Below are 26331 nucleotides of genomic sequence, written 5' to 3'. Positions count from 1 at the left end.
ATATATATATTACAACAAAAGAGCCATCACATGCAATAATAGCTTTTCATTTATTTCTCGTTCATGCAATGTTCCGCATTCGAAAATAGTGCAGAATCGGAAAACAGTAAAAAACTTACAGCGTTATACATTTTTCTCGATAAAATGTCTTTCCAACTACTTCCCATTTTTTTTCAGACCAGCTCGGCGTACTCGTGTCATTATGTGAAAATTGAAAGTATCGACATAGATGCAACAAAACCGTTCATTACAACGAGATGCCGTAAAACGATGGCCTGGCATTGTCATGTGTTCGCATATGTTTCTATACAAAGCAATTCCAATTTGCGAAACATACGTAAACGAGCGTAGCTTATCGATGTATGTTATCTTTACGTATTCGCCTACATACATCTTTAATCAATTGCGATAATCGCAAGTTCAAATTCGAGAGTTTAACGATGATCACGGTTCACCAGGCGATGCACGGTGTTATTATAGTGTCGCTATATCTAGAAGGAGAAACCGCGTTCTATACACGCACGCACGCACGCACGCACGCACGCACGCACGCGCGCGCACACACACACACACACACACACACACACACACACACACACACACACACACACACACACATATATATATAATATACATACAAGACGCCGGGAGCGACGCTTAGTCAGAATCGCGTTCTTCCTATCTATCTAATCTCCGCAAAGTGCATTCGCTCACTCGCATTTAACCCTACAGCCCCCGGCCTGACTCTATCATGCCCAGAATTGACTGCCCCGCTCGATCCTTGGAAGTGCGTATCCTGACACATATGCACGCACATACACAGAAACGCGTACATATCACAAACATCCATCATAATCCTCCTCCATCTCCAGGCATTAGCATAGATTCACCTACAAGACACGATATGTAGAATAGTAGGTTTCACTTGATCTTCCTAATTCGTGCTAATATGAAGACCTGAAAATTCAGTACCGATTGTGGATTACCACTTCGATATAAGGAAAGCATATAGTTATGCCAATAATTAGGTTATGCCAATAGTAGAACTGATGTATATCGTATCTTCCAATTAACCTGATTGATATTTGACTCTTTGATGTATTAACATAATTTGAACTGTTACACAATTCGAGAACTTACTTGTATTATATATACGATAAGCGTTTTGCTCAGACTCAAAATTATCTAGATAAAGATAAGATCAATTACACGTATCTTACAGTTGGTAAGATAAAGATGGTTTTATTTTAACTAGATAGAAGATTAAATTATTTTAAATAGATAAAAGATGTACGTTTTTTTTATTTCATTTGATATGCTGAATTGTTCCCAAACGTTAATTTCACGCTAATGGAAAAATGTTGAAAATTGCAATCAAAGCTGAGATTTCGATAAAATTGTGCTATTTTTAATGCAATTTTCAAAATAAACGTTTGCAAATGATTAAAAAATACAAGAAAATATGCAAAAAAAATTCTATTGTTTAGACCAAGATCTAGCCATTTTATTCATCTTCTTTTGACACACATCAAATTAATACTAAAATTATACAAATCCCAAACAATACTGATCTAACAACATTAACATATTATAAAAATACGACTTATAAGAAAAAGAGACGTTTTAAAATTCTACCCGAGTGTATACTAAACTCGAGTGCTCGATAAAACCGACGAAAGTTTTGCGATGTAGATATGTTGCGAATTTGAAAATCGCATCTTTTTTTTTAATTGCAAATTTTTTTAGAAATATCAAGCCTTCAGTACTTCTTAAATTACAGGATGATGGAAATTAAAGGTTTTTTTACAAGCTAAGTTTTGACTCTTTTAATAAGTGAGAAAGTTAATGAGTTAATTGAAAAATCTTCAGACAATTTCAAGTGAATTTTATCGTAACAGAATCTTAATTTTGTAATTTTACTGAAACATTCACCACTGAAAATTAAGAAAAAAATAAGAAGGATATCTTACAAAATATTGTATCTAATAAAAAAATTAACTTAAAATTTATTAATGAAGTAACAGAAATTTGCACTGTGAAAAAGAAATTTTTTAAATACCCTATAATATTATACTTTTACCAAGACTTTTACAAGATCACATGTGAACTGAAGAATACATTCACGTTCAATTTTATGAAACCATTAGGTATGAACTCGCAGCAGGCAACTATCGTCTGCGGCAGAGAGACTTTTACCGCCTTTATTTCTGCGCGAGAGACTTTCGTCGAATTCGCTTCGCGAATAGTTCCGTCATTTTTCCATGTGGATGAATCTCATTGTGTGATTGTCGCCGTAGAGATTATCAGAGACACATATACCCTGACGAGGCATGTCACTCTCTACGGCAGAGGAAGACTCGAGATATCTCTAAAATTGTGGAATTTCACTTCGTATTTGCCAACTTTGCTAGTCGGAAGCTTTCGCGACTCGGTGATTTAACGGTATTAATTAAAAGCGAAGAGAACGATCATTTAAAATGATTAAAATTGGAGCGTTGAACATTTTCCCGATACTTTGAACGGTCGTCGAATAATCAGCGCAGAATTGCTAGTATCGCTACATATATTATATATATAACATGTTTTTTAGTTCTAAATTTTTCGGCGTTAATTTGAATTTGAATTTGAAGTTACTATATAGTTCGGCATATAATTTAAGTATTGAAATAAAGCTTTTCACGTTATATCCAAACGCGTCAGAGCGAATATAAATATAAATGATTGCTGTACTCGTAAATAATTATTTACATTAATAAAATTCATTTCTCATGAATATACATATACATACATTTCCCTTTTTGTAATTAAATTTTATATTAAAATCTACAACGAGATATGGTACTTAGTAGGATGAAATATGGCACTTGCAGCGAAATAGCTTTTGTGATCCATTTCGCAAAAGGTTAAAAGCGGCCGCGTGTCATGTAAAAAATTTGGGATGCGTCAGGGCTTGCGCGTGACTGCATTTACATGCGCATGATATGTTTGTCCTACGGAACTGGAAAGTATTATTATCCGTACTTCAGGAAACGTGAACGGCAAAGGCGAGAGAAAGATTTGCGAAAGGTTCACGTACAATCCATAAGAATACCATAGGACGGAGGGGATGTCCGAGAGACAAACAGACGATACGTACAATGACATTTTCAACAAAGAATTTGACCTCGACTTCGTTCGCATAAAAATCCGAGTTTCCTTTGACAGAAACGGGAAAGGACGCCAGTTCGTGCTCGATATTCCCAAGAGGTTCGACGTGAAACCTACCATATACAGCGAACTCTCCTCCATATCTTATACGCACTCAATGGTGAAGGTTCTATTTTTGTAGATTAATGCTTCGCACATAAATGTTCTGTGCATGTATTATATTACGTGATCCGAAAGTTCTCTCGCATACTTAGCGATAACTCTCTGAGATAGTTACACTTTGATGCATCACATTATAGGAGTGTGAGGCGCGCACGATTGCACTCCGGTGAAAACAAGAATGTAACGCACGAGTGAACGAGCTTGCACTTCCGTTTCGCTTGTTTTCGTTATTCTTATATCTGTGCTTTCTTCTCGGTGGCACCATAAACGTAATACCTAGACTACTACGTATTCCCTGATTTTAGCTTCGGTGTTCCGTTAGAAAGAATTGAATATATCAGCATGTCTTTTCAAGTTGATATTTTAAAGAAAGAGAATATGTTTCGAGCTACCGCTTTCAACAATAGTAGCAACTTCATAGAAATGCGCAGTCTATTCTTATTATGTATGGTCGACAAAAATCGCGATTTAAACATTCATTTATGTCACGATTACTTGCGATTGGGAGATTGGCTGTTTTGAAATCGTGATTGATGAGTTACACGACAATTAATTATATATTTATGTTTAAATGTGAGGATAAATAAAAATATCAAAATAAAGCGGGACAGAGATATTCGGAAGGCAAATCATAATAATTTTCTCCGAGAGACAAAAAACTCGTAGTGCATAATTAATTTCTGAAATTGTTCTGGAACTAATCGATTTGTTCGTGGAAAATGATTTAACATATGTAGAAGGAATAATCACATCGCTTGGAACGTAATTAATTCAATGATTCGATAGAAGTGTCATTAACTTGTTAATATTAAGCATTAACAAATAAGCATTAGGAATATTCATAATATATCTTATTTGTATATTGTACGAATAAATAGCATATAATACTATTTTTAATATCTATATTTTTTTAATATCTATTTTCTCATTTTTCTTACCAATTTATATTAATCTTACCAATTTATATTAATGCTTTGCATATAATGAGCTAAATTTCTACACGTTTCCTTAGTGTTACTATCAACATAATGAAATAACAAAACATATAAATGACTACAACTTTTTATCGTGAGGGATTTAATTGGCTTTTTACGGACGTTTGTAATTTCGAAAAATCTTATTTAAATTGGTTTATATTTTATGTTCTCGTAAATGGACTTCTTAGCAATACAGCGATTATCGTTTCCGTTTTACGACAGTTTGAAATTCGCACATTTGCTCTAGAATAACGATCTCGATTAAACGAATTCATCCGACGCGAAACTCATCGAAATTAAACCGTCCGCTCCCGAAAATGCGATTTATAGAGGAATTAATTATTTGCCTGTGTGGATAAATAAATGGCACTGTGAACGCCCTAAGACATACGCTAATTAAGTAAAAACATTTACGTACTAAATAACTATAGCGTTGATTCGGGCGTGTTCAAATGCAATTCGAATAGTCTGGAGAAGCGTTTAACGGGATAGACTTTATGCGATTCCGTATTACTCTATATGGCGAAAGTGCAGTCGGTGACACTCTCATGCTGGAGGGTCAACGTAAAGACGCCAATTATCATGCCATTGTCGTCCACGGAAATCCTTCGTTAGACCAGAGCTCGAGACCTATAGCTCTGAAAAGCTTAGACGCAAACTCTCCGATCCCCGGTTCGTGTTCTCTCGTTTCTCGTCGGTGCATTCGCAATTTCGTCGGTATTCAAATAAGCAGCTGCCACCTCGCAGTATATAATTGAAGTTACAATATCGCCTCTCTCTCTCTCTCTCTCTCTCTCTCTCTCTCTCTCTCTCTGAGTGAATTATTTAACTATTTAATATTATATTGAAGAGGTATTGGCTTCTCTTTACTTCTCCCTCTCATACCTTTGCATCGTACTAGATTCATATTTACTCGTTTTTGTTTCCTCGTTATTCTAATAATTGAACGAAAAACAGGATATTTTTTTATTTAATTTATTTGCTGCACAAATTGCGAACGATTACATGTTTTAATTTATTTTGCGTGCATATTTTGATTAATATTACGTAGGACGATAATTTATATTTTGATTCATATTAACCGTGATATAGGGTATATAATGTAAGATCGAGAAATAAGATCTATTTCAGTTTAATGTTTCGCCAGAGATTCCTCCACTATCTCTAATTTCGCACATCCAAAATTTCGTAGAAACGCCCCGCAGCTGTCCGCGCAGCGTCCCGAATGCCTCACAGATCCTGTTAGCGTTTCGCAAGCAATTATCCTTAATTACCGTGTGCATCCAAAATTTTGTTGAACTGTAGCAGCGCTTTCCTGTAGACCGTCCTGCAGGGCCACTCAACCGGCAATGTCACAATTTCAACAGTAATTATCCCTAATTCACGCTCACAAAGTTCTAGAAGGACGTATGAGTACAAGAACGCGGTTCTAGGCATAATCGTAATTGCGGTATTATAGCCTTTTCCATGTGAAACGTATTTTGTGTTTCGTATAAAGTATCGAGTTTTGATTGGACCGCGCCTTGTCTGCGTACATTTGTACCCAGTGATCCATTGTCGCAAAAATTAACAGTCGCAGTGAAGTGGATTCGAACGAAACCCAATTATGATTGTGAAACATTCGCGCACACGCCTGGGACATTGTTATGCCGTAAGCAATTATACCGCTACTTTTGTTACACGATTGCGCTATACTTGAGTCGCTGACCAGAAATACCTCTCAAATTTCACCGGACAATATACTCGTGGCGAGATAATTCATAGAATCATGCGCATAAAGCAATCCATCGATAATTCATTCACATTGATGCGTATTATGCAACCATGCTGAAAGCCAACTCCAATGAAATGGAAATCTATCTTCCCACTTTGTGTGCAATATCAGTTGCATTTTTGATTTAACTGAAATATTTTCAATTTAACTGAAATGTTTAAATAAAGTACTTAAATGTGAAATTTGAATCGAAATGTTGTGTGCAAAATTGAGATTTATATTAAAATTTTTATGCACATTACTCAAAAAAGGAGTGTTTATAATAATTTTATTACATTAAAATACATAGTGTTTTACTTATTGAAAATATTCAAAACTAAAACATCTTTAAGTGTTCAAAAAATGAAGATAAGAATAAAACATTTCAATGTATGTTAAAATTAAACACTTCTCTTGAGTGTTTAGAAAAGAAGACTGAAAAATGCGGTTTTAGAAGAATAATGAAGGCACATGTAACTAATAGAAAGAAGATATAAATTTTATTTATAATTATATGTAGAACTTACAACTAGTACCTAATTAATGCATAATTTACAAAGTTTTGCTCTAACTAAGTAAAACAAACTTGATCGCTTCATCGCCTCGTTCAAACGAAGAGAGGCGACACAAAGGAGGATGGACGCTAAGTCCCTTACCTATAGATCATCGCGTACACACATGTTCGTTGTAGGTATACATACGCTGCGGTCAGTTAGCTGTTATCATTAGGAGGAGTTACGGTGGCGTGAGCGGTTGCGGATAGGAGCATCAACGCTCAATGAACTTGGATAGGATGGATGATGGCTTTAACTGAACATTTTCAAAGGAGACACGACCTCTGTAGCATGCGCCGCGAAAGAAAAATCACGATTAAAATGTGCAAGAGCCGCACCGTAAATCGAGATCCTTAATTGCTGAAATATGAGAGCCGGAAAAGAGATATTACTGTTTTCATCTAGGAACTAATGCCATTGAATTGTAACGGAATATGGTGTCAAAGGCTACTGCGAATGCACTTGTATTAATATCTGCACGGAGTTACGCCGATGACTAATGGCGATAAGGTATCACATTGCGTTAAATGTTTCGGACTGTCTATCTATAACATTGTTGCTATTACGAATACTCTTAAATGTTAACAATTTTGTGATACGTGATAGGATAATAAGTCGCTCTAATTACAAGAGAAAAGTCAAATGTCATTTTGTGCGATACATGATTGAATCAGACTACGCACGTAGTGTGCGTGTATCTTACAGTGAAATCTGATTTTTTTTGTTATTGATTTCTTCACTTTTAAATCTATTGTATCAAATTTAATCTAATGTGAGTCACTACTGCTCCTACTAGATATATTGTTGTTTTTTTATTAAAACGATAATTAAATTTGTCACTATTTAATTTAATAGTGTACAATTTCTAAAATCTTGTTCTCCTATTTTTATACTTGTTTATTTTAAAGATAAAAATCTGAGGAATAAGGTTACGTAACTTATAAGTATGTAAAATTGTGAAAAACATTTATTACAAACAATTTTTCACAATGTAGTTTAGGAAGATATCTAGGATTCCCGCTGGCTCCGCATGTATGAGCTACGTTTAGGGTCGATAATGATTACGAAAGTAACATAATATTTAAAGATTAGCATTTAATTGGTTTTGGTTGTATTAACCAACCATTTTTTATCGAATTTATATCACGAAAGCTTCAATAACTACCATTTAGGCGTGATTATTATTGCCAAACTTTTTTCAGTGTTTAATAAGCACTCTCTACCATTTTCTGCGGTATTAGTCCACACGTCATGGGTACTTAGAGAAGATTAGATCGCAGATAGTCTAATTAACTAGTAAATATCAATACGCAGCAATTAATGCTTATTGGACTTACGATGCGGGAGCTTCTAGCTAATAACGTTGTGGCAAGTTCGGGAAGGTAAGCTTGATTAATAATCGCGGGCGCCCGTGCAACCATGTTCGTAAATCTCGCGCACGACCTATGCGGAGCGTAGTATGGTCACGATGTACGGCCGATCTTTTATCAAATTTAATTTCGTTTCACGTCGCGCACAACGTGCACGGTCAAATTTAGCTGCAATAAATGCCGCGGAGCAGTCTTGTTGTTCAATCTTGCTGAATTGTACATCGTCAACGAAAGCATCTATCATGGTTTTATCTTTTTGTCTTCTAAAGAGTCTTCAAAGTCAAAGAAACTTCGAACCCATCTTTTGCAAGGATCAGTTGGTCTGATCCTCTCGTAAATTCTGAACGAAAGCGGAAAAGCTCACGTACGCAAAATAAATGAGACAAGATACCGATGCTTATCAAAATGAGTTGGACCATCAACTTCTTGCCCTGTGACATGAAGGACTCACAGGACATGAAGCTCTCACAAAGTAGACATTCGTACGCCTGCATCCGGCCACTGTAATCTCTGCTGATAACGCAGGTATAAAACGTTGCGAGCCGAGGATTTGAAAATGCAGCTTATGTGCTTCCTCGCGTTTCTCGTCACACTAAAATGTGAAATAGATCATGCATAACGGTACATACAAGATGAAGAAAATCTCTCGAGTAAAAGAACATACATGGTCGATAAAAAAGCGAGATCTAAAAAATTTCGATTGTATGTATGCACCACATGTGCACGTTTACGATATTGTAAGGTACTGTGTGTAACATACAACGTGCATACCCGTCGGCAATTTATCGAATCTGGGCACGCATGCATCTTTAACGGAGAACTCGGAGGTACGGAGGCGTTTGTTTAATCTGAATTGTTAAACAAATAAACACGGTCCGTTGATCGGGTAACAAATTGTCAGCGGTCAACCGTGTCAACATGACTGATTGCAAGCAGCGCGCTAATTAATGTCCGTTTATTTCTAAGCGCGCTCTGCGACTGCTCATTTCGCGGTGAAAATTTGCTTACAACGAGCTTTGAAACGACATTAATGTTAATCGATGCAAACACTTATGTATATAAAATTGTTTTTCCGCAAAACGGATTATCTACCTGTAGAATGCCGTTCCGCGTGTATCCTCTAACTAATTCCCTCTCCTTCACCCTTTTCTCTTCCTCCCTATTGTCGTACTTTCCCGAAAATTGAATTAATTGTCGCCTGTCGCAAGTCTCTCACGTACGCACGTTCGACGAAAATTTCGTTAAGTCGAACTCGGCGAAAACCAGATGTAGTTTAACAACGTCTGTTGTTGTATTTAACATAGAGAGATTTAGGGCTTACACTTAAAGTTTGAAAAGCATTATCCAAAAAGTCACTGGCTGAGCTGACTATGTGTACCTTCGGTATTCAATTACTCGCAGTTCCCGTAGGGCTAATGGCATAAGTAGCTGGAGAAGGTTTCACAAACGGATCCTCGGAGCATGTAAAAGCGTGACGAGAATAATCCAGACTCGGGGAGAACAGCTGACGTGCTACACTTCGCGAGGGTGGTTTCTGAAATTCGCGATCAACGCGATGCCGTTTCACTAACAATAAGACGAATCTCTCTCTCTATCGCGGTTTTTATCGCCTGTATCTATTATACTTTTAGACAGCCATATTTAAAATTATTAGGATAAATAAATGAGGGTGGCGGCTTTCATTCTACAGTGAACGGGCGGGAAGCATTCTGCTACGGACAAAATCTTGCGCACTTGTTATTCCTCGCATACGAAACGAAATCTTCATTGAAAAATGAGGCTAGTTAATATAAAATATGAATTTCCTCGGGTTATGCAAAATATGGAAAATCGCGATTTATTTTCTCCCTCCCCCTCTCCCCCTCCCCCCTCCTCTTTCTTTCTCCTTTTTTCCTGAAGATTCCATCCATTTGGTAAAATTAACAATTCAGACGAGTACATGATTCCAAATGTCGTCGTAATCGATCCAAAGTCAGCCCACGCAAGTTAACTCCGCTTCTAGGCTAAATCTCCTTCACCGCATAATCCGATAACTCTAATTATCCTAACGAGATCAATAATTTCTCTCTCGTACCATTCCTCGTTACGCTATGATATAAACGACCAATGAAATTTCCGCTTATCATCATGCGTCTCAACTCTATTCGACAAAAACATAATAGTAACTTTACGATTACGATTACGGGGTTTCTCGTAATGTCAGCCTGCACATCGTACGTAATTGAAGTTTGCAAAAGCACTTTACACGGTTCGTCTTTCTCTCCAATCTAACAAATGTTCTAATGTCATATTCTTTTTTATTAAGCTCTTTCTTTTTTTATTAAACTATTTCGTCTTCATAGGCAAACTCGGTGGAATTACGTCAAATATTTTTTGTCTTTTAGACATTTATGACTTTACATCACGCTAGATACAGCGTCATATTTCATCCGCGTATGACTACGTCATATCCGCCGTAACGTAAATCTATATGACACTCCAAACAGATGGAAATCATTTTTATATTTCGTTCCGCGCACTCTTGTAAAAGCTTACGGCTTTGAATTCATCTCAAACTTGAATGAATAAAACAGCAAGGAATGTATTTTACCATGCGCCGTGTAAAGACCACATAATTAGGTTTCTGATATTGCCAGTCGATAGATAAATATTTACCCAGTAAACGCACGCGCACAACAGATTAATCGATACAAAATGTATCCGAAATGCAAAGTAAAAAATGTACAGAGGGTAAAATAGGGGATGAAATGATCATAGCGAACCGCGGACAAAAGTGCGTTACATCATACCAAAGGAGAAAATATTGTCGCTCGTAAAACTGTAAATTACTCGTCGATAATTTATTGCACAAAAAGTCAGCGAAATTGAACGAAGCGAAAGCTCTTATGCTGCTCGCTGTAATTAATTCGCGCAATTTGAACTGACTATTGTAAATCACGGTACTGAACCACGAATGTATATACGCCAAATGTACGCCGCGGTAATTTACTATCTCAGCTCGTAGACGAATCCGATCCTCGGAATCACCGCGCCGGTCAACGCGGTGTTACGACCGCGTTGGGTTTCGGCTGCGGTTTCGGAAGATCGCCGTATATAGCCCTCCGACCTTAACCTGAGGCACGCATTGCATTAATGCGCGCGCGAGGGGGACGGTAGAATGCATACGCCTACCCATTGTGGCCATCCGAGGATGGATAGCATGTGTGCGTAACTGCCCGCACGTCCTATTCTAGTCGTGGGAGGAACGCCTCCGTAATTCACGATTTCTTAACCTGCTGATTAACGATTCTAGCACGCTGTGCAATCTGCGCTCTTCCTTCTACATTAAAACGAAATAAACGAGGTACTCTCTCGAGAACTCTCTCGCTAACCAGAGAACGGAATGTTTTATGTAAAACTTCCTTCGGCATTATTTGTACGTTCGTAATATAAACAACGAAGAATTGTTATATTCGATCCAATCGATTTTTCTTTCACAACAACAATATATTTTTTTATGCGAAGGCGGACTGAATATTATGTTTTCTATGAATCTTTTTATATCATATTTATATAGGTCAGTAAAAGCAAGAAATATATTAGATCAGCATTTTGAAGTATTGATTTCAAGATACTAATTTATTAAGTTTTCATATAATATTTTGTAAATGTTATTGAAATATTAATAATAATATATTCCTGATTATTTAAAAATGTTTTTATAATATAATCTCCAAATATTTTACAAATATAATATAGAATGTTCAAAGCACATCAGTGAGACGTAATATTGAATCTTGAATGTTTTTTTAATGTTAAATCTGTGTTAATTTTTCTATATTGATTGTTAATGTTGCTGGAACGTTGTAGCAACATTGAGCAACTTAATAAAATAAACAAAGAACAGTACGCAGTGCCACCTTCAAATGGATGCGGAGGAATAATATTTCTTGTAATATAAAAAATTACTTAATGGGAATAAAAAACACAGTATTATAAGATTTTTCATCGTGTAATGACATGATCTCTAGAAGGAAATCTAAAATCTGCAAGATGAAAGTACATAAATATTTTACAAGTATTTTATTTAATTTTATAAAAAAATTAATTTAGGAACTTAATATTCTTGAATTTTATATTATATAAGATTGAATGTTTAATTGCAATGCTTACTTTAATTACTTGAAAGTAACTTTCTGAGATATCTTTTCATTATTTCGCAATATTACAATTTAACATTTCTGAAATGTTGATTTAATATTACCGCAACATCAAAATCTTTAAATTAGTGTGAAAATTTGTTTATAATGATATTACGTTAAATATAATATATTTGAAAACGCCACGTTAAATATTGATTTATGTTAATATCACATTATATTGAATATTGTTGTAGTAACATCATAGTACTGACTTTTTGTTTACTGTACTATTTTCTTATTAAACAATACTTGCACAATGCAAAAATTGTGTAAGAAATTATTACTACAACGCTACTGTTCGATTACCTACTGACTACAAAAGTTTGATTCGCGCACACAATGAAAGTTTTTCCGCATACATATAAGAACAAAGTCTATTGGCTTTCTAAAAGTTTTTAATACAAAAATCTGTCAATATACCGACTTATTTTGCTTTCAATCACAGCGAAGTTTTCGTAAATTTTAAAAATAGTTATCTGTTTTGTTAGTAATTATATTTTCCATATTTATTTTCATATTTTTAGCTGTTTATAGTTTTGCATGACTTTGTATTTTATCAGTATATTTTTATATTTTCAGGTAGTTTTTATCTCTTAACATCGGTCCTACGACTCTCGCGATATTATTATGGATTCTAAAAAAATTTCATAGCTACACGCGATATAAAATATCTTATCTACGTGCCATAATCGACGTGGATTCTATATCGGAGGTTTATTATGTTGAGACCGTTTATTTAATTTGAACTAACTTTAATAGCAGTTAGCCTCCGATATGGTTTCAAAGTTTTGTTTTATTTGACGAGGAAAGTAACTTGCAGCATCATCGTGTTTTCCTTTTTAATCGCCGGAGTTTCGGGCGTTTTCTCGCGGATCATTTCACTTATAAACTTCGTTTAAGCAAGGAATGCAGACTGCATTTCTCTTAGCACAAAAGAATAAACTAGTTTACATGAGCCGTATAATGAAAATATATTTATATTTAGAGATACCATTTTTTTTTCATACATCTTACACGATTTTTATTAGCAGCTATCTGCGTTAGTAGCTCTCGTGGCCGATGACCCCATTTTTTTTCTTCTGCATCACTCTCACGTTCGCTTTGACGTGGAAAGGGTTCGATTATAGCATTAAGGTAGTAGCTTAACGCCCCGGATGGCGGAAAACACGAGAGTTATGGCTCGTTAAGTATTGCGGTACCTACTACACAAGGGAATACACGCGAAGTTAAGTAATAGTGTACTCGTCGTACAACTAGCTGTATGAAACAATACGATGTATTTTTTACCGCAGAGATTTTCCGACCAACTTGGAAACTGTATTACTATATTACTGCGTTATGCGCAACATTATTTATACGATAGTATTCATCTTGATACGATGTTAAATAAGTAAATAAGTATAAAATTCGCTACCATTTGGAAAATCAAGATACCGCCCGTCCGTCGAAGCATATTAATTAAAAAGTAAATGTTTGAAATCTTCCGCTGTAAAGTTAAATATATCGCATTGGAGTCAACCATCGACATTTACTACGCAAACTTAATGTTAAAGTACAAATCACATTAATTGAATACTCAATCAATGTTATTCTACTGTCAGCTATTACACAGTACTAATAATGGCAAATGCTAGCACATTTTACTCATACTCGTAGATGTGTGTACATAACGATTCGCTTTAATTTTTTATGATTCTCTGTATCCAATATACCGAATTTATAAGTGATATTTAAAATATTCGTGAAATTATCGAAAATGCAATTTCCATTTATTATTATTATTAAAAAATTTATTATTAAAAATGTTCGCTGCATTTGACCTCGCAATAAGATAGGTACACTGCGTTAATAGAAAATATTTTTAAATATATATATTTATACTAAAATATTATTATACGTATGAGGAACAATTTTTGAGTTAGAGATGGCGTAGTGTTCAATGATGAAAGATTTATATAAGCTACTCTGGGATGTTCAAAAAGGATTTTTTTTTCGTCGTCAGTTTATATACTGGAAAAACCTAAACATTCAAAGTGCATTATGTCTTTTAATTAAAGACAAACAAAATGCATTTGTTTAACATTTTTAGCAATTGTGTTATTAATTGTGTTTAAATTGTTTAGCAATTCTGTTTAACATGTCACTGATTGACATGTAATTTTTTGTAAAGCATGCAGTTTTCTTGTGGCTTTCTTTTTCGTTTCTTGAAAATTATAAATTTTTGACAAAACACATTTTGAAAGTCTACTCTTTATATATACGAGAATTACATCGAAAGTAATAAACAATTTTTTATACATTAGAATTTTTATTATTGAAAAATCAAATAAATTGAAACTGTTCGAAGGCGACCGCTAAAATCATAGATCGTGTCAATATAATCCTCAATTAAACATAACAAGAAAGAGTTGATAAAATAATTAAGGCAAAAGAGATTGTAAATAAAATTGCAATAACATGGAGGCAATCCACAAAGTAATGCGTCACTATCTTTGGATAGCTAGAACGGAGTTCTACTATAAGGGAATATTCAAAATTTCTAAAATGAAGGAAAAATGTACACAAAAGAATCGAGATTACGTAGAAAGGTAATCAAAAGTCTGTTAATTAAAAATGCACTTTATTTTTTAATAACAAAAAAATCAGGGAAAAAGTGACGCCGTTAATTTTGTTATTTTTGTAGTAACGATTTAGTAATGTAAAAAGAGTAAAAAAATAAAGAAAAAGTAACTTGTCATTTAATAATAACATATTGACGCGTTTACATGCTATTTTAACTCGTCGCAAGTAATAAGTTATTTTTTTCAATAAATAACACATAATGGTGACAAATTGCTTTTAAAAAATGACTTTTCCAACCTCAGCTTTCAGTTAGTTATTGTTATCGCCGTAAAAAATTGCAACGTTTTTATCAAATCAGTATTATAAAAGAAACAGCAAAAATAAACATTACTTATTTCTCATTTCTACAAAAAAAATTTAATTTATAAAAAAATTGTTACTCTTTACTTTCAAATTAGTTTATAGTTTTTGTATGAGCCTCGTGTTATTTTACAATATTGTCATTAAATTACAAACGATTAAAAAATTTGTAGTAAAAAATAGCGATGTGAACTTTATTCCACACGATGTTTCTATTATTCTCTGTATTGGCATTAAATTCAACATCAACATAATCGATTAATCGAACACCATGGATTTTAAATGCACATTATGTTGGTATTAATTTAATTATGACATAATATTTAATGTTGATATTAATTTAACACCAACATGGTGAGTATATAGACACCGCATGGATGTTAAATTTACACCGACATTTTTAAAAATGTATAGTTTCTGCTCTTTTCTCTTCCATTCTCTCTCTCTCACACACACACACACACGCGCGCGCGCGCGCGCGCGCGTGCACAATTCACATGTATAATATCAAGAATCTCAACTCTCGACACAATTTGGCAAAAGTTGGCACAGTACAATGCAGCGGATATAAAATACACCGGCGACAGTCGGTCGTTTGACAAGACGAAACGTTATTTTTCGAGAAATATCCTCGTTGGGGATGGTCTTCATTATGCCTCGCTTCCGTAAGTCGCAACATGAAGATTCCGAGTCGTGCGTGTCGTCGAAAAAAACGACGGTTATCGCACGGAAACGGAAAATCGTGAAAATCTCGGCACATCTGCCTTTGCTGTGCGAAACCGATGAATTTCTCGTTTGTGCAATTCAGCCGAGTAATCTAATGAGCAAACGCCGCGAACTTGGCGCGCGGACCGGAAATTGAAGTATACATTATGAAACGTGCCATTGGTGCGATGTTTTCTATGCAAGCCGCGTCGCCATCGCCGCCGTCGCCATCGTCGGCATCATCGTCGTTGCGATCGCGAAACCAGGTCGCGTATGTCGCGCGCGCGGCCTTATCCCCGAATTCGCAGGCTTCTTCGCACTCGAGGTATTGCCATCAGTTTTCTGATTCGCGGCCATTTCGCGGCCTGTAACGATGAATATTTAGCGACTGATACGTGACTCCGTTGAATATCCGGATTGAGCCGAAGGATCGTTTTCAAAAGGAATCCTTCTCAGACGAACATATAACTCGCGAAACAGGGAAAATATAATTTATTGAGTTTGCCAGATGTATATCCTTTAGATGCCTTTCTCCGCATTACCCGCAATGCCATTTCTCTCATAATAATTTTTCGCATAAATCCTGCGCACCCTTTATACAGAGGTAATAGCAGCGACGTTGGATTAAAAACGCTCACGGGTTTATCATATGGCGCGCGATATAAATGAAATATAGAGTTACACTCTGGTATACATACCGCGATAAATGTGATAATTCTAATTTAAATTACTCGCTTCTGTGTGATATCCGCAGTGTATCCTGAGTATAGTTATTGTTATTACTTTTGTCCGTTTATAATTATTCCGCATGGCGCATTGTATTTACGCGTAATTTCTTCGCGATTACAATTTCCGCAAAATTATCGAGTCTCATATCGTTGGAGAATAATTCCTTATTACTAATCGTACATGTAAGATGTGAGTCTTCGCGATAAACTTTGATCGTCAAAGTTGAACGTAGCTTTTAGCTTAAACTATAACACCACTCCCTGCTACGAGTTTTAGAATGACAAACCGTCGCAAATTGACGATTCAGAAGAGTTTCGTTTATTTACGAGTTCTCTGATAAATATGACTGTAAAATTCATATTTGACTCTCTCTCTCTCTCTCTCTCTCTCTCTCTCTCTCTCTTTCTCCGATCTTTTTTTACTTAACTTAACCGGTCAAACTGGCTTCATCAGTAGATAGAATTTACGCGAATAATTAATCTTTTATACAACAGGGATTAATTAACTCGTGCAAATTTATTCGCAGCCAAAGGTTCTGTACATCCATCGGTCTATTATCATGGATACTGAGAATGGATGATGCGCAGTTCGGAAAGCGTTATTTGAAATTTTATCGAAATTATGTGTAACATCAAGTGTACGACAAAATTATATTTTGGTAAAAATTCTGTAGTTAAACAATTTCGAAAATCAAAGGATATGAAATAAAAGTTTTTTTCTCTATAAATAAACTAATTCTATTTTATTAATTTATTCTTTTCGGAGAATATATTTATTTTTCATATGCATTCTGTACTGTATGTTTCTGTAATATGCGCAATATAAGATTAAATTAAACAATTTTCAACCGCAAAGGAGTTTTCTGAATCAATTTCAAATTTTAACATAGATTATTATTATTCACTATAATAGTTGTTTTGCGTGCTAAGTTCGATCGCCGCAATAATATAAACGTCAAAGCGAATGTCAAGCGCCTATACCGATTTTATAATTATATTACTCGTATAAAAAGACGAAAATTGAAAATTATATGAACATTTATTTCTCATAATGGGGATTGGTCGAAACTGTCGAAAGAATCATTGCGTTTATTAAACGAGAAAATTGTACTCGTAATTAAATCTGAATTAATATCACCTCAGATTATCCATTTCATATTATTATATGTATTGCAACAATTTTCGTATTTATCGTCTAAATATAAGTACTCATGGTACAAAGTGTCCAATCATTATACAATGATTGTCTCTCTCTACGTTTTCTATATAGATATTAATTAAAATATATAGTATTTATATTAAAATATATAGTTTTATTAAATAATAAAAATCTTAATTTAGATGATTTTGTTGAAACTCAGATGGATATTCATTCTGTCAGTAATGCTTTCATATGTTTCTACAGAAAAGTAAAAGAGTATTTGAGTTATTAGGGAAAATGAATTATAATAGAATTATTTCGCTATGTTCGAAGAATGCTCGAAATGTTATTTCATACCTTTTAATTTATAATTTTTTCATTTCTGTGTTTGCGCAGGAGTGGACGGACTATAATCTCCAGTGGAACGAGTCTGAATACGGCGGAGTGAAGGACCTTCGAATTACGCCGAACAAGCTTTGGAAACCGGATATCCTCATGTACAACAGGTAATCTGGCCTCGTTACATCTGCGTAGAAACTCTCATTTTGTATTGACAAGCCAGTAGCTTCGATTAACAAATTTGTTAGGAGCATTTCAGTTTCGGGCGCGAGAGGAGGGTTGGCCAGTCCCTTCTATAATAGAATTCTTAATTGAAATGGTCGGACAAAAAGCCGCGTATTAACTACGCTCATAATCATCGTGTTAATAAAATGTGCCTAGTAAAAATACACGTCCACAGTCTGATTTCCCAAAATTTCGCGCTCTAAAACTTGGCAAGTATTTTAATATTTGAGACGGTCTAATTGCGTGAAGATATTTAAACCAAGATAATTTTGAATTGATAATAACAGCGTAAAAAGAGAGAGAGCAAAGTCTAATTCTTCTCACATTATAATAATCGGAGAATAACGGCAATCGAATCTGTTGAGACGCGAAAATAAATATATACGATGAGTTTACGTTACATGAAATTTCTATTCCTCTACACAATATTAAGTAATTCACCGTGATTTAGCTGCAATTGCTACGTATCGATGAGACTAACCCATGGGATTTCTGTTAGCTCGGTCGCGATTCTAGGCTGTCAATATTTCAAGAGTTACTGTTTACGTGAAATCGTCAAAAAACCGACAACCATACAAACAATTTTATATCGACTCGTATCTACATGACAATCGTAAAAGTACAATCACAATCGTGAAATAAACTGGTGCGACTTTATTATCGTAAAAATAAAACTGCACGAACTATATTTGCCCCGAGTAAGCAGCCCACGTTGAATTTCTTCGATGGATTTTAAACAGCTGCCACTTGTCCGGAAGGCACACCCCCTCTGCACTCTTACGAGAGAGAATTAAGATTTTTAAGAATGTCTTTTTCAGAAAAGCTGCGACGGCTAAGAAATAGCGCGGCAGTAGCGCCACTGCAGCAAAAGTTTTTTCATTAACTTTAAGTTCGCTCCCTTGGAGACACTCCATACGGAGCGTAAATTATTTTCGATGTATACCTCGTACTCTTTTCACGTGCCGTTACGGTATTGCGAATGTAGTATTAAAAAAAAAAAAGAAAAAATCGAAGGGTACGTAACTTTTATCCTAGTGTTGCTTCGCATCTCTCTTATTCGAAAGTATTATATATATTATACATATACATATATATATATATATTTCTTTTATATATTAAAATTCCCTGAAGTGCATGCATTTACTTGAATCCTAGTAAGAGCCGAGTATATATTATACATTTATATACTCTTGTACTATGTATATCTTTACATTTTTCATTTGTAAATATTGTATCCACGTAATTATTGACCCCGATCGTAGAAATTTTTCTTATATGACGGATCGACTCGCTTCTCGCTTCGTATCGGTCTCTATACAATTTATATTTCGTCGTAATAATAAATGTACGAAATCGCGAAGCGAGTCGAGCCAAACTTTCGAACGCAGTTATTACGCAGATTTTAATTGAAAGGCTAGAGTATATAACGAGTTGCATAAGTACCAGTCATTTTCATTTATCGAAAAATTCTTAAGTCAACCACGTTGTACGTTTCGCGAGGAAAAGCAGAGATTTGCAAGGAAAATTGTTTGGACAATCACTATTTTATGATTGAAATGGCTCGAGGAGCGAACTTGGCGTTGAGAAAAAATATCAAATCAAGAATCACGTCCCCGACTTAAAACAATCTCTTCTTTTTTTAGAACGATGCGCCGTGGCTGGCTTATAGTCTCAGCCATTCTCTCTATCATAGTCTCTAGAATAATTAGTCTTAGGTATTTATAGGCTACTAGTTATACATAATACATACAATTTCCAGGCTGCTGTACGTGAACGCATTTATGCGATTCACGTTCGGCGAACCGCAAAATTAATACTTCCGTCGCCCGCTACCAGCCGATTCGCGTGATAACAAAGCGGACAATGTTGATCGCGTGATCGGCCCGCTTCATCGTGTCCGTTCTCGTGCCTCGCACTAATGCAATGCGGCTGATGCATAAGTTACACGTTTTTGATCGCCTGACGCGGAGTAATCAGATGGAACGGAATGCGATTTGTTACAAATATCAGGAGAGAACATTGATAATCGGGTGAAAAACTGGTTTTCTGTAAATTTCGATATATTTTTTTTTTATATCGACAACCACTGTGCACTAACTAATCCTGTCGTGATTGAAAACGGAATAGCGAATAAATTCGGGCGGTTTAATTATAAAAGCGGCGGATGAAATAACAGCGTTTCGATTTGGAGGTTGAACCAGATTCTCCCTTCCCTCCTTCACGTACGTTACACGCTCCGATTATTTTCGATCGGTTCGTGGATATTCGTCGTTCGACCAGGCGTAAATTAGATATTCGTCACCAACTGTCGACGACTATTGGCTTGGACCGAATTAACAATCAAATATGATTAGGATCGTGATCCATATCCAGAATGAAATTTCGAGCCAAGTGGTGCAGCTCATAATGAAACACTTTTTTTCTTACAAAATTTTAGATTAAGTGTAATCGAGAACTGCGTTTGATCTGGTGTATCAATCCTTTCCAAACTCATACATTATGATCACAAACGAAGTGTTTGTGTCATACTGTTAATGCGCTCTTGATAAAAATAGTCATCAGAAATAGAAGAGCGTGAAGAGACAATATTTCTTAAAAAATGCAAATAGATAATAGAACTATTGTTAAAGAGATAAAGAAATTTATATGAAGTTATTGAGATTATTTAAGCAGAGGAAAGAATTTTTAATGATTGTGCATTTTAAACAAAAACGCTATTAAACAAAATTAAATATATAAGTATCTGAATGGGGGTCAGAGAATTAAAAATTAATTAAATAAGCAATAAAAAGAGTCAATTAGCTAGGCAATGATGTTAAAATAATTACAAATATTGTGTCTTTACGTTTCGGTTTATATTAAACCATTTTTTCAATGAACATTTTAAAAACTGACTTACAATAAAAACGTATGTATGTAAAGTTACTAGTCAATCGCTATATGATAATAGACCGCTCAATAAATTATACATTTTGTTTAGTTCATAAAAGATTTGTGATGGTAATTACTTCTGGTGTAAAATTAAAAATAGTCATAACAATTCGAATATAAATAACATTAGTTTCAACCAGGCTAATTTAATAATAAATTGGTAGCAAAATAGATGTGGAGCAGTGATGGATAAAGCAGTGAATCAAACGATCTGTGACATTTAACCGTGATAAATAGGAAAAGGAAAAGACAAAACCGTGCCGTGGGGACACGACAGAGAAAGACAATATGTAGACTGATTCGAAAGTGCAATGAGAAAAGTGAAAGACACTAAGTGGAAAGAGGAGGAAATGGTCAGCCAGACAGGCCGAATCCACCTCCGACCGCAACTAACAACTATCCAAGTTAGCTAGCCCGAGGTCGGAGTGAGAGAAATTTCTCGCTAGGAACTGCCGGCGCTCTGGTAAAGTGTGCGGGATCACTTCAATTAATTAAAGTCTCGTCTCGGGGAAACTTTGCCTTTGTGGGTATCATGGGAGCGTACAATGACTCGGGACTACTGGACGACTTTCCCGTGACCGACGCGCAAACCGGAAATTAATTTTTCAAGAACACACGCGCTCAGTAAGATCTTTTCTTTTTTGGTAATGATTTTTACACACAAAAATAGGAATTTTTAATTTCTGATACGTAGCGAATACGAATAGACGGCTCCAAAGTATAAATGATGGCTTGTTAATCAAAAGTGACATTAGAGATCGATAGGAACACTGATGATTGGATGAGTTAAGCTTGGATTTCGATGGGTCTCTTCAATGATCATTTTCAATTTGCTGCTTGTCCCTCCGCGAATACCGAGATCAATTTGTAATGGGCGCTTATTGTTTCATCGACAGTTCGCCATAACGTACTATACTGTCCATGCAATCTCGCATTTATTCGTAATCATTCGTGTCGTATTTCATACGTATATAAATGTGCGTTCACAGGGACATTCATAAGAGGACAGATATTTAATCCTAGAATGCTACTGACATTGAGTGATACAGTTGTTGTTGCTATATTGATAGGTAAATTTTACGTGCTGGGGAAATAGGCTACTTTTAATTAATTAATGTAACACCAGATTTTCATACATTTTACACTTTTAATGATCAAATTAATGATAAAATAATATTTATAAGACTTTTATCTGGATTCGGAAAGTTACCTTGTAAAAGTAACTATAATTACAGTTTTTTTTCTTAAAAAATAACTAGTCACTGTCACAAATTACCGTCATAATTTTATAAAGATTTAAAATGTAGCTAGTCGTTACTTTTCAGTCATTTTTCTGTTAATTTATTGTAATTTTTTGCATTGCTATTTTAAATACAAGAATTTTTTACATTTCTAACATTACTGATTTATTTTGATTTTTTATTATACTAAACATTCACATATAAAAGACTTCTAGTTTGATTCTTAATACAGACATTTGCAGATGTGATGATTTTATTAGGGATAAAGATGTATTCTAATCACAACAAATAATCACTGATCGATCCATATTAAAGAAAAAATTTAAAATATATAAAGTAATCATATAAAACTCCAATTATTAAATTGGTTACCAAAAAATAACTAATAATAAATTTGATTGGTAACACACTCACACACAGTGCGCTTTGGTACACATTAAAGCTATCATACACAAATTGACATAAAGATATATGTTTAATATAAATACAGATGTTGGTTAAACGTAAAATCCCCAACATACAATACTTTATTGTGCTCTCTCTATTAGATAAAATATGTATTTTATAATTCAAAATATTTAATTTCACTTCTACACTCTGATTTAATCAATGCAACGGCTTTAATGTGCATCAGTGCGCACTAATGCGCCCAACCAAATTTGCTATAAATTAAGTTATAGACAGAAAGAAAGGAACAAAGTTAAGTTGCAGTTACTGAAAAAAGTAACTTTAACTGTGTTACAAATAATGAGTTACTTCCCAACTCTGACCTTTATAAAGACAAATATTTCATTTATTAACTTCAGCGAGAGGAAAGAGAATAACTATACTCAAATTCAATCTTGAATGATATGAAGCTAATGGAGCACGTAGTCAAATGTCTTCCGTAACTTAGATGTGCTGTATACTGGAATGACATGCGGTATGCGATATAACACATGTACATACGACGTGCATTATATATTATAAGACAATTTTATTGCACACTAAAACGGTAAAACATTTATCGTTCGTCATAATCTTTGTGCATACACTTACCTGTATCACAATTCCTTTGTAACGGATTTCCACCGTATGACCCGTAATATCATTCTTACTGTAATCTTTTAATGTATAATTCCACAAACATGGATGTTTTTCAACTGCTTTTATAAATTTAGTTAAAAATACTAGGTCTTCCTTTGTATTTGCACTACGGGCAAAAGTATGACTCTGAGAATTACTCCGGCTAACCACAAAGATTGTCACGTGACTGTTGGCGGCTCTCTTTAATTCTTCTAACTATGGAAGTCGTGCGATATTAATCTCATGAAACATATACTACTTATCTTAAAATACGAATGTCATAAGACAGATGTTGCAGTCGCGTTAGTGTGCGGGTATTTAATATAAACAATGCATTTCATACCGCTCCAAGCGATATATATTTTATAAGGTATTTGCATGATGCGCGGCTCGCCTTACTAATAAAATATATAATAACAAAATTAAAAATTGAAATCACTTATCACATCTCTGTTATAATTTAATCATCAGGGGGCCTAAACTGACATATAACATACTAAATTTTTAAAAGTTTGTTCTCGCCTGTCCTAATTTTTAGCATGGCAGATTGACCTCCTGATAATCATTGAAGATATAGATTAGCGCTCAATGATCTCATTCACTTTCACGTAAAATTTACGTACGATAACATGCTACAGTTAATACGCACTGGAATGTTGCTATACTTTTAAAAAATGAAGAGAATGCGCACACATTTATAGACTAGTATAATATTGATTATAATATAATCATATACCTATAAAGTTTGCAAATAACAAAGATTAGTAACATAATTAAAATATCAGAATAAAAATCAAATAATCTACGGCTAATATAATTTTAAAATGTTTTATTGTATATATGCTTTCTGCCGCACACACAATGTGCGCATGTAAAACGTTGACCATGGGATTTTCATCATGGCAGACCGCAAACATTTCCTCAACCTCATTCGAAGCGACCAAGACACATAAATCGTCGCCAGAAATTACACCGTCGATTCTCCGATAAGTATATCGTAGGCCGTTAAATCATTTAACTTATGTGCTTCCATTATCGACTAAAAAAAATTTATGGGGGCCTCGGCGAAGAGAATGGTTTATCGAGGCAGCTGTGCGAAATCTATCTGATGTCTCGTGGTTCCGATAGCATTCCACGCCTATTCCAAAAACAATCGCGCTTCATACAATCGACGAAATAACCCGCCGGTTCGATGATGCTTGATTTATTACGTGTTCACCACCGTGCATCGACTTTACGTGCTCCCGGTTGAAGCTCACGTTTGCTGTCGCATCTACTGAATCGGAACTACCGTCACGTTCTCCATTGTTAAGCGCGAAATATACAAACTCCGACCTCGCTGTTCTTAATCCTATGGACGACCCAGTTTCAACAACGCAATGTTTTTTTCTTTCCTTCTAAAAACTGCGTTTTATGATAGCACTGTTGATGTTTACCTGTTTTACTTGTTTAAGTTTACACAGAATTTTAATTATAGATTAAACCATTTATATCGTACACGATAAAATAATTTTAATTTTTACGAAAGGAGAGTACTTTCAATATATAATAGGTTGTTTTACCGGGACAAGTGTTAACGTTTTCAAAATTTTAATACCACTTTTGCCACTTTATCGAGATGAGGAACGAAGATTCTTTGCCATCACAGCTACGTGAACAGAGATAACAGGAGCAGGTTATCTCACAGTATGTACTTATACTATATATAAAACGAGTCCTGTGGGCGTTGGATTTTGAAAATATCGGTTTCGATCCTGTTATAGAAGGTAGAGTGTAAATAAGATAACGATAGAGGGTCCTGTGTGCTTCCATTTTGTAACCGGCTCCGGGGAACGGTTATTCGCTGGTCCCTTCGAGGGAAAAGGTGCTTCCTACGGAAGCGTAAAGCGAATCCCGAGTATCCCGCTCGAAGGTGCTTTCGGGCATTACCATCAAATTTAAGCCGCCGTTAACCCGCGGGACTCGGAGTATGTGTGTGTGTGTGTGTGTGTGTGTGTGTATGTATGTGCGGCTCGTAAAATTCGTTTCGTCTGAACACCTTCACAGCTATGAGAGCACTTGTTCACCTTGAATTGAACAGCACATCGGCCGAGCTACTCCTGAAAAGTTTATGAAGCGGCCGCGGTAATGTCTTACTTCGTTCGCGGCCGAAACGCGAGTTCTCGCACCCCCGATGTACTTCGGAGAATTGAAATAATCCTGTACATTTTATGTTTTACAGCCCCGAGGTGATTTTCCTTGCCCAGAATCTATTTTACTTTACACTGTTATCTCAAAGATTTATTTTATTTATTTCACTGTTCCAGATTGTGTTCCATATGTCACAGTCAAAGTATTAACTTTAGTAAATGTACATTCACTAGTCAATACATACATTTATGTATAGTAAATATATACATTGACTACAGCAGACTACGGAAAATGTATACATTTACTGAATTAACAATTTGACTGTGACATATACATCTGATAGGTAAAAGAAAAATATGAGATTGTGCATCCGAGGATTATTAAAATCAAGAGACACGGTAGTGGCTCGCGCCAAGTAGGCGTGCAGCGCGAGACCGCCTCGTGTCTTTTATGCGAGTCAGCGAGCATCCGAAATTATCGGTTTGTTAAATAAAGGCTGGACCGATCGAGTTCTGAATATTAGCTCAATCGACAGTTTAGATCCGAATTATATAATAACCGTTTATTTTACCTCTACCTGTCCTACGAACGAAGATGTGATGCAAAATACGAAAAATTATATGTAAGATACGTCATCGCCTCAAAAAAGTCATCTGCCTTTCAATATTTTTTGACGGTAGATGACACTCGTATATTGCTCTCATTTAAAAAATTTATTTATCTATAGTTTCATTAGCACTGTATTATATATCGTATGTCG

The 26331-nt window shown here is 35.1% G+C and overlaps 1 protein-coding gene across 2 annotated transcripts in view; it reads left to right on the top strand.

The window, feature by feature from the left end:
• Positions 1–26331, top strand: part of LOC108746404 (neuronal acetylcholine receptor subunit alpha-7) — a 255845-nt gene that overhangs the window by 102553 nt on the left and 126961 nt on the right. For both annotated transcript variants that reach the window (XM_018483143.1, XM_018483144.1), the window contains exon 5: positions 18037–18146. In XM_018483143.1, the coding sequence (XP_018338645.1) occupies positions 18037–18146 (110 nt within the window). The remainder of the gene's footprint in view (positions 1–18036; positions 18147–26331) is intronic.

The sequence above is a fragment of the Trachymyrmex septentrionalis genome, unplaced genomic scaffold (assembly GCF_001594115.1).
Source record: "Trachymyrmex septentrionalis isolate Tsep2-gDNA-1 unplaced genomic scaffold, Tsep1.0 scaffold17, whole genome shotgun sequence".
NCBI classification, from domain to species: Eukaryota; Metazoa; Arthropoda; class Insecta; order Hymenoptera; family Formicidae; genus Trachymyrmex; species Trachymyrmex septentrionalis.
The sequence above is the reverse complement of the archived record's forward strand: the minus strand, read 5'-3'. Positions and strand labels throughout refer to the sequence as shown.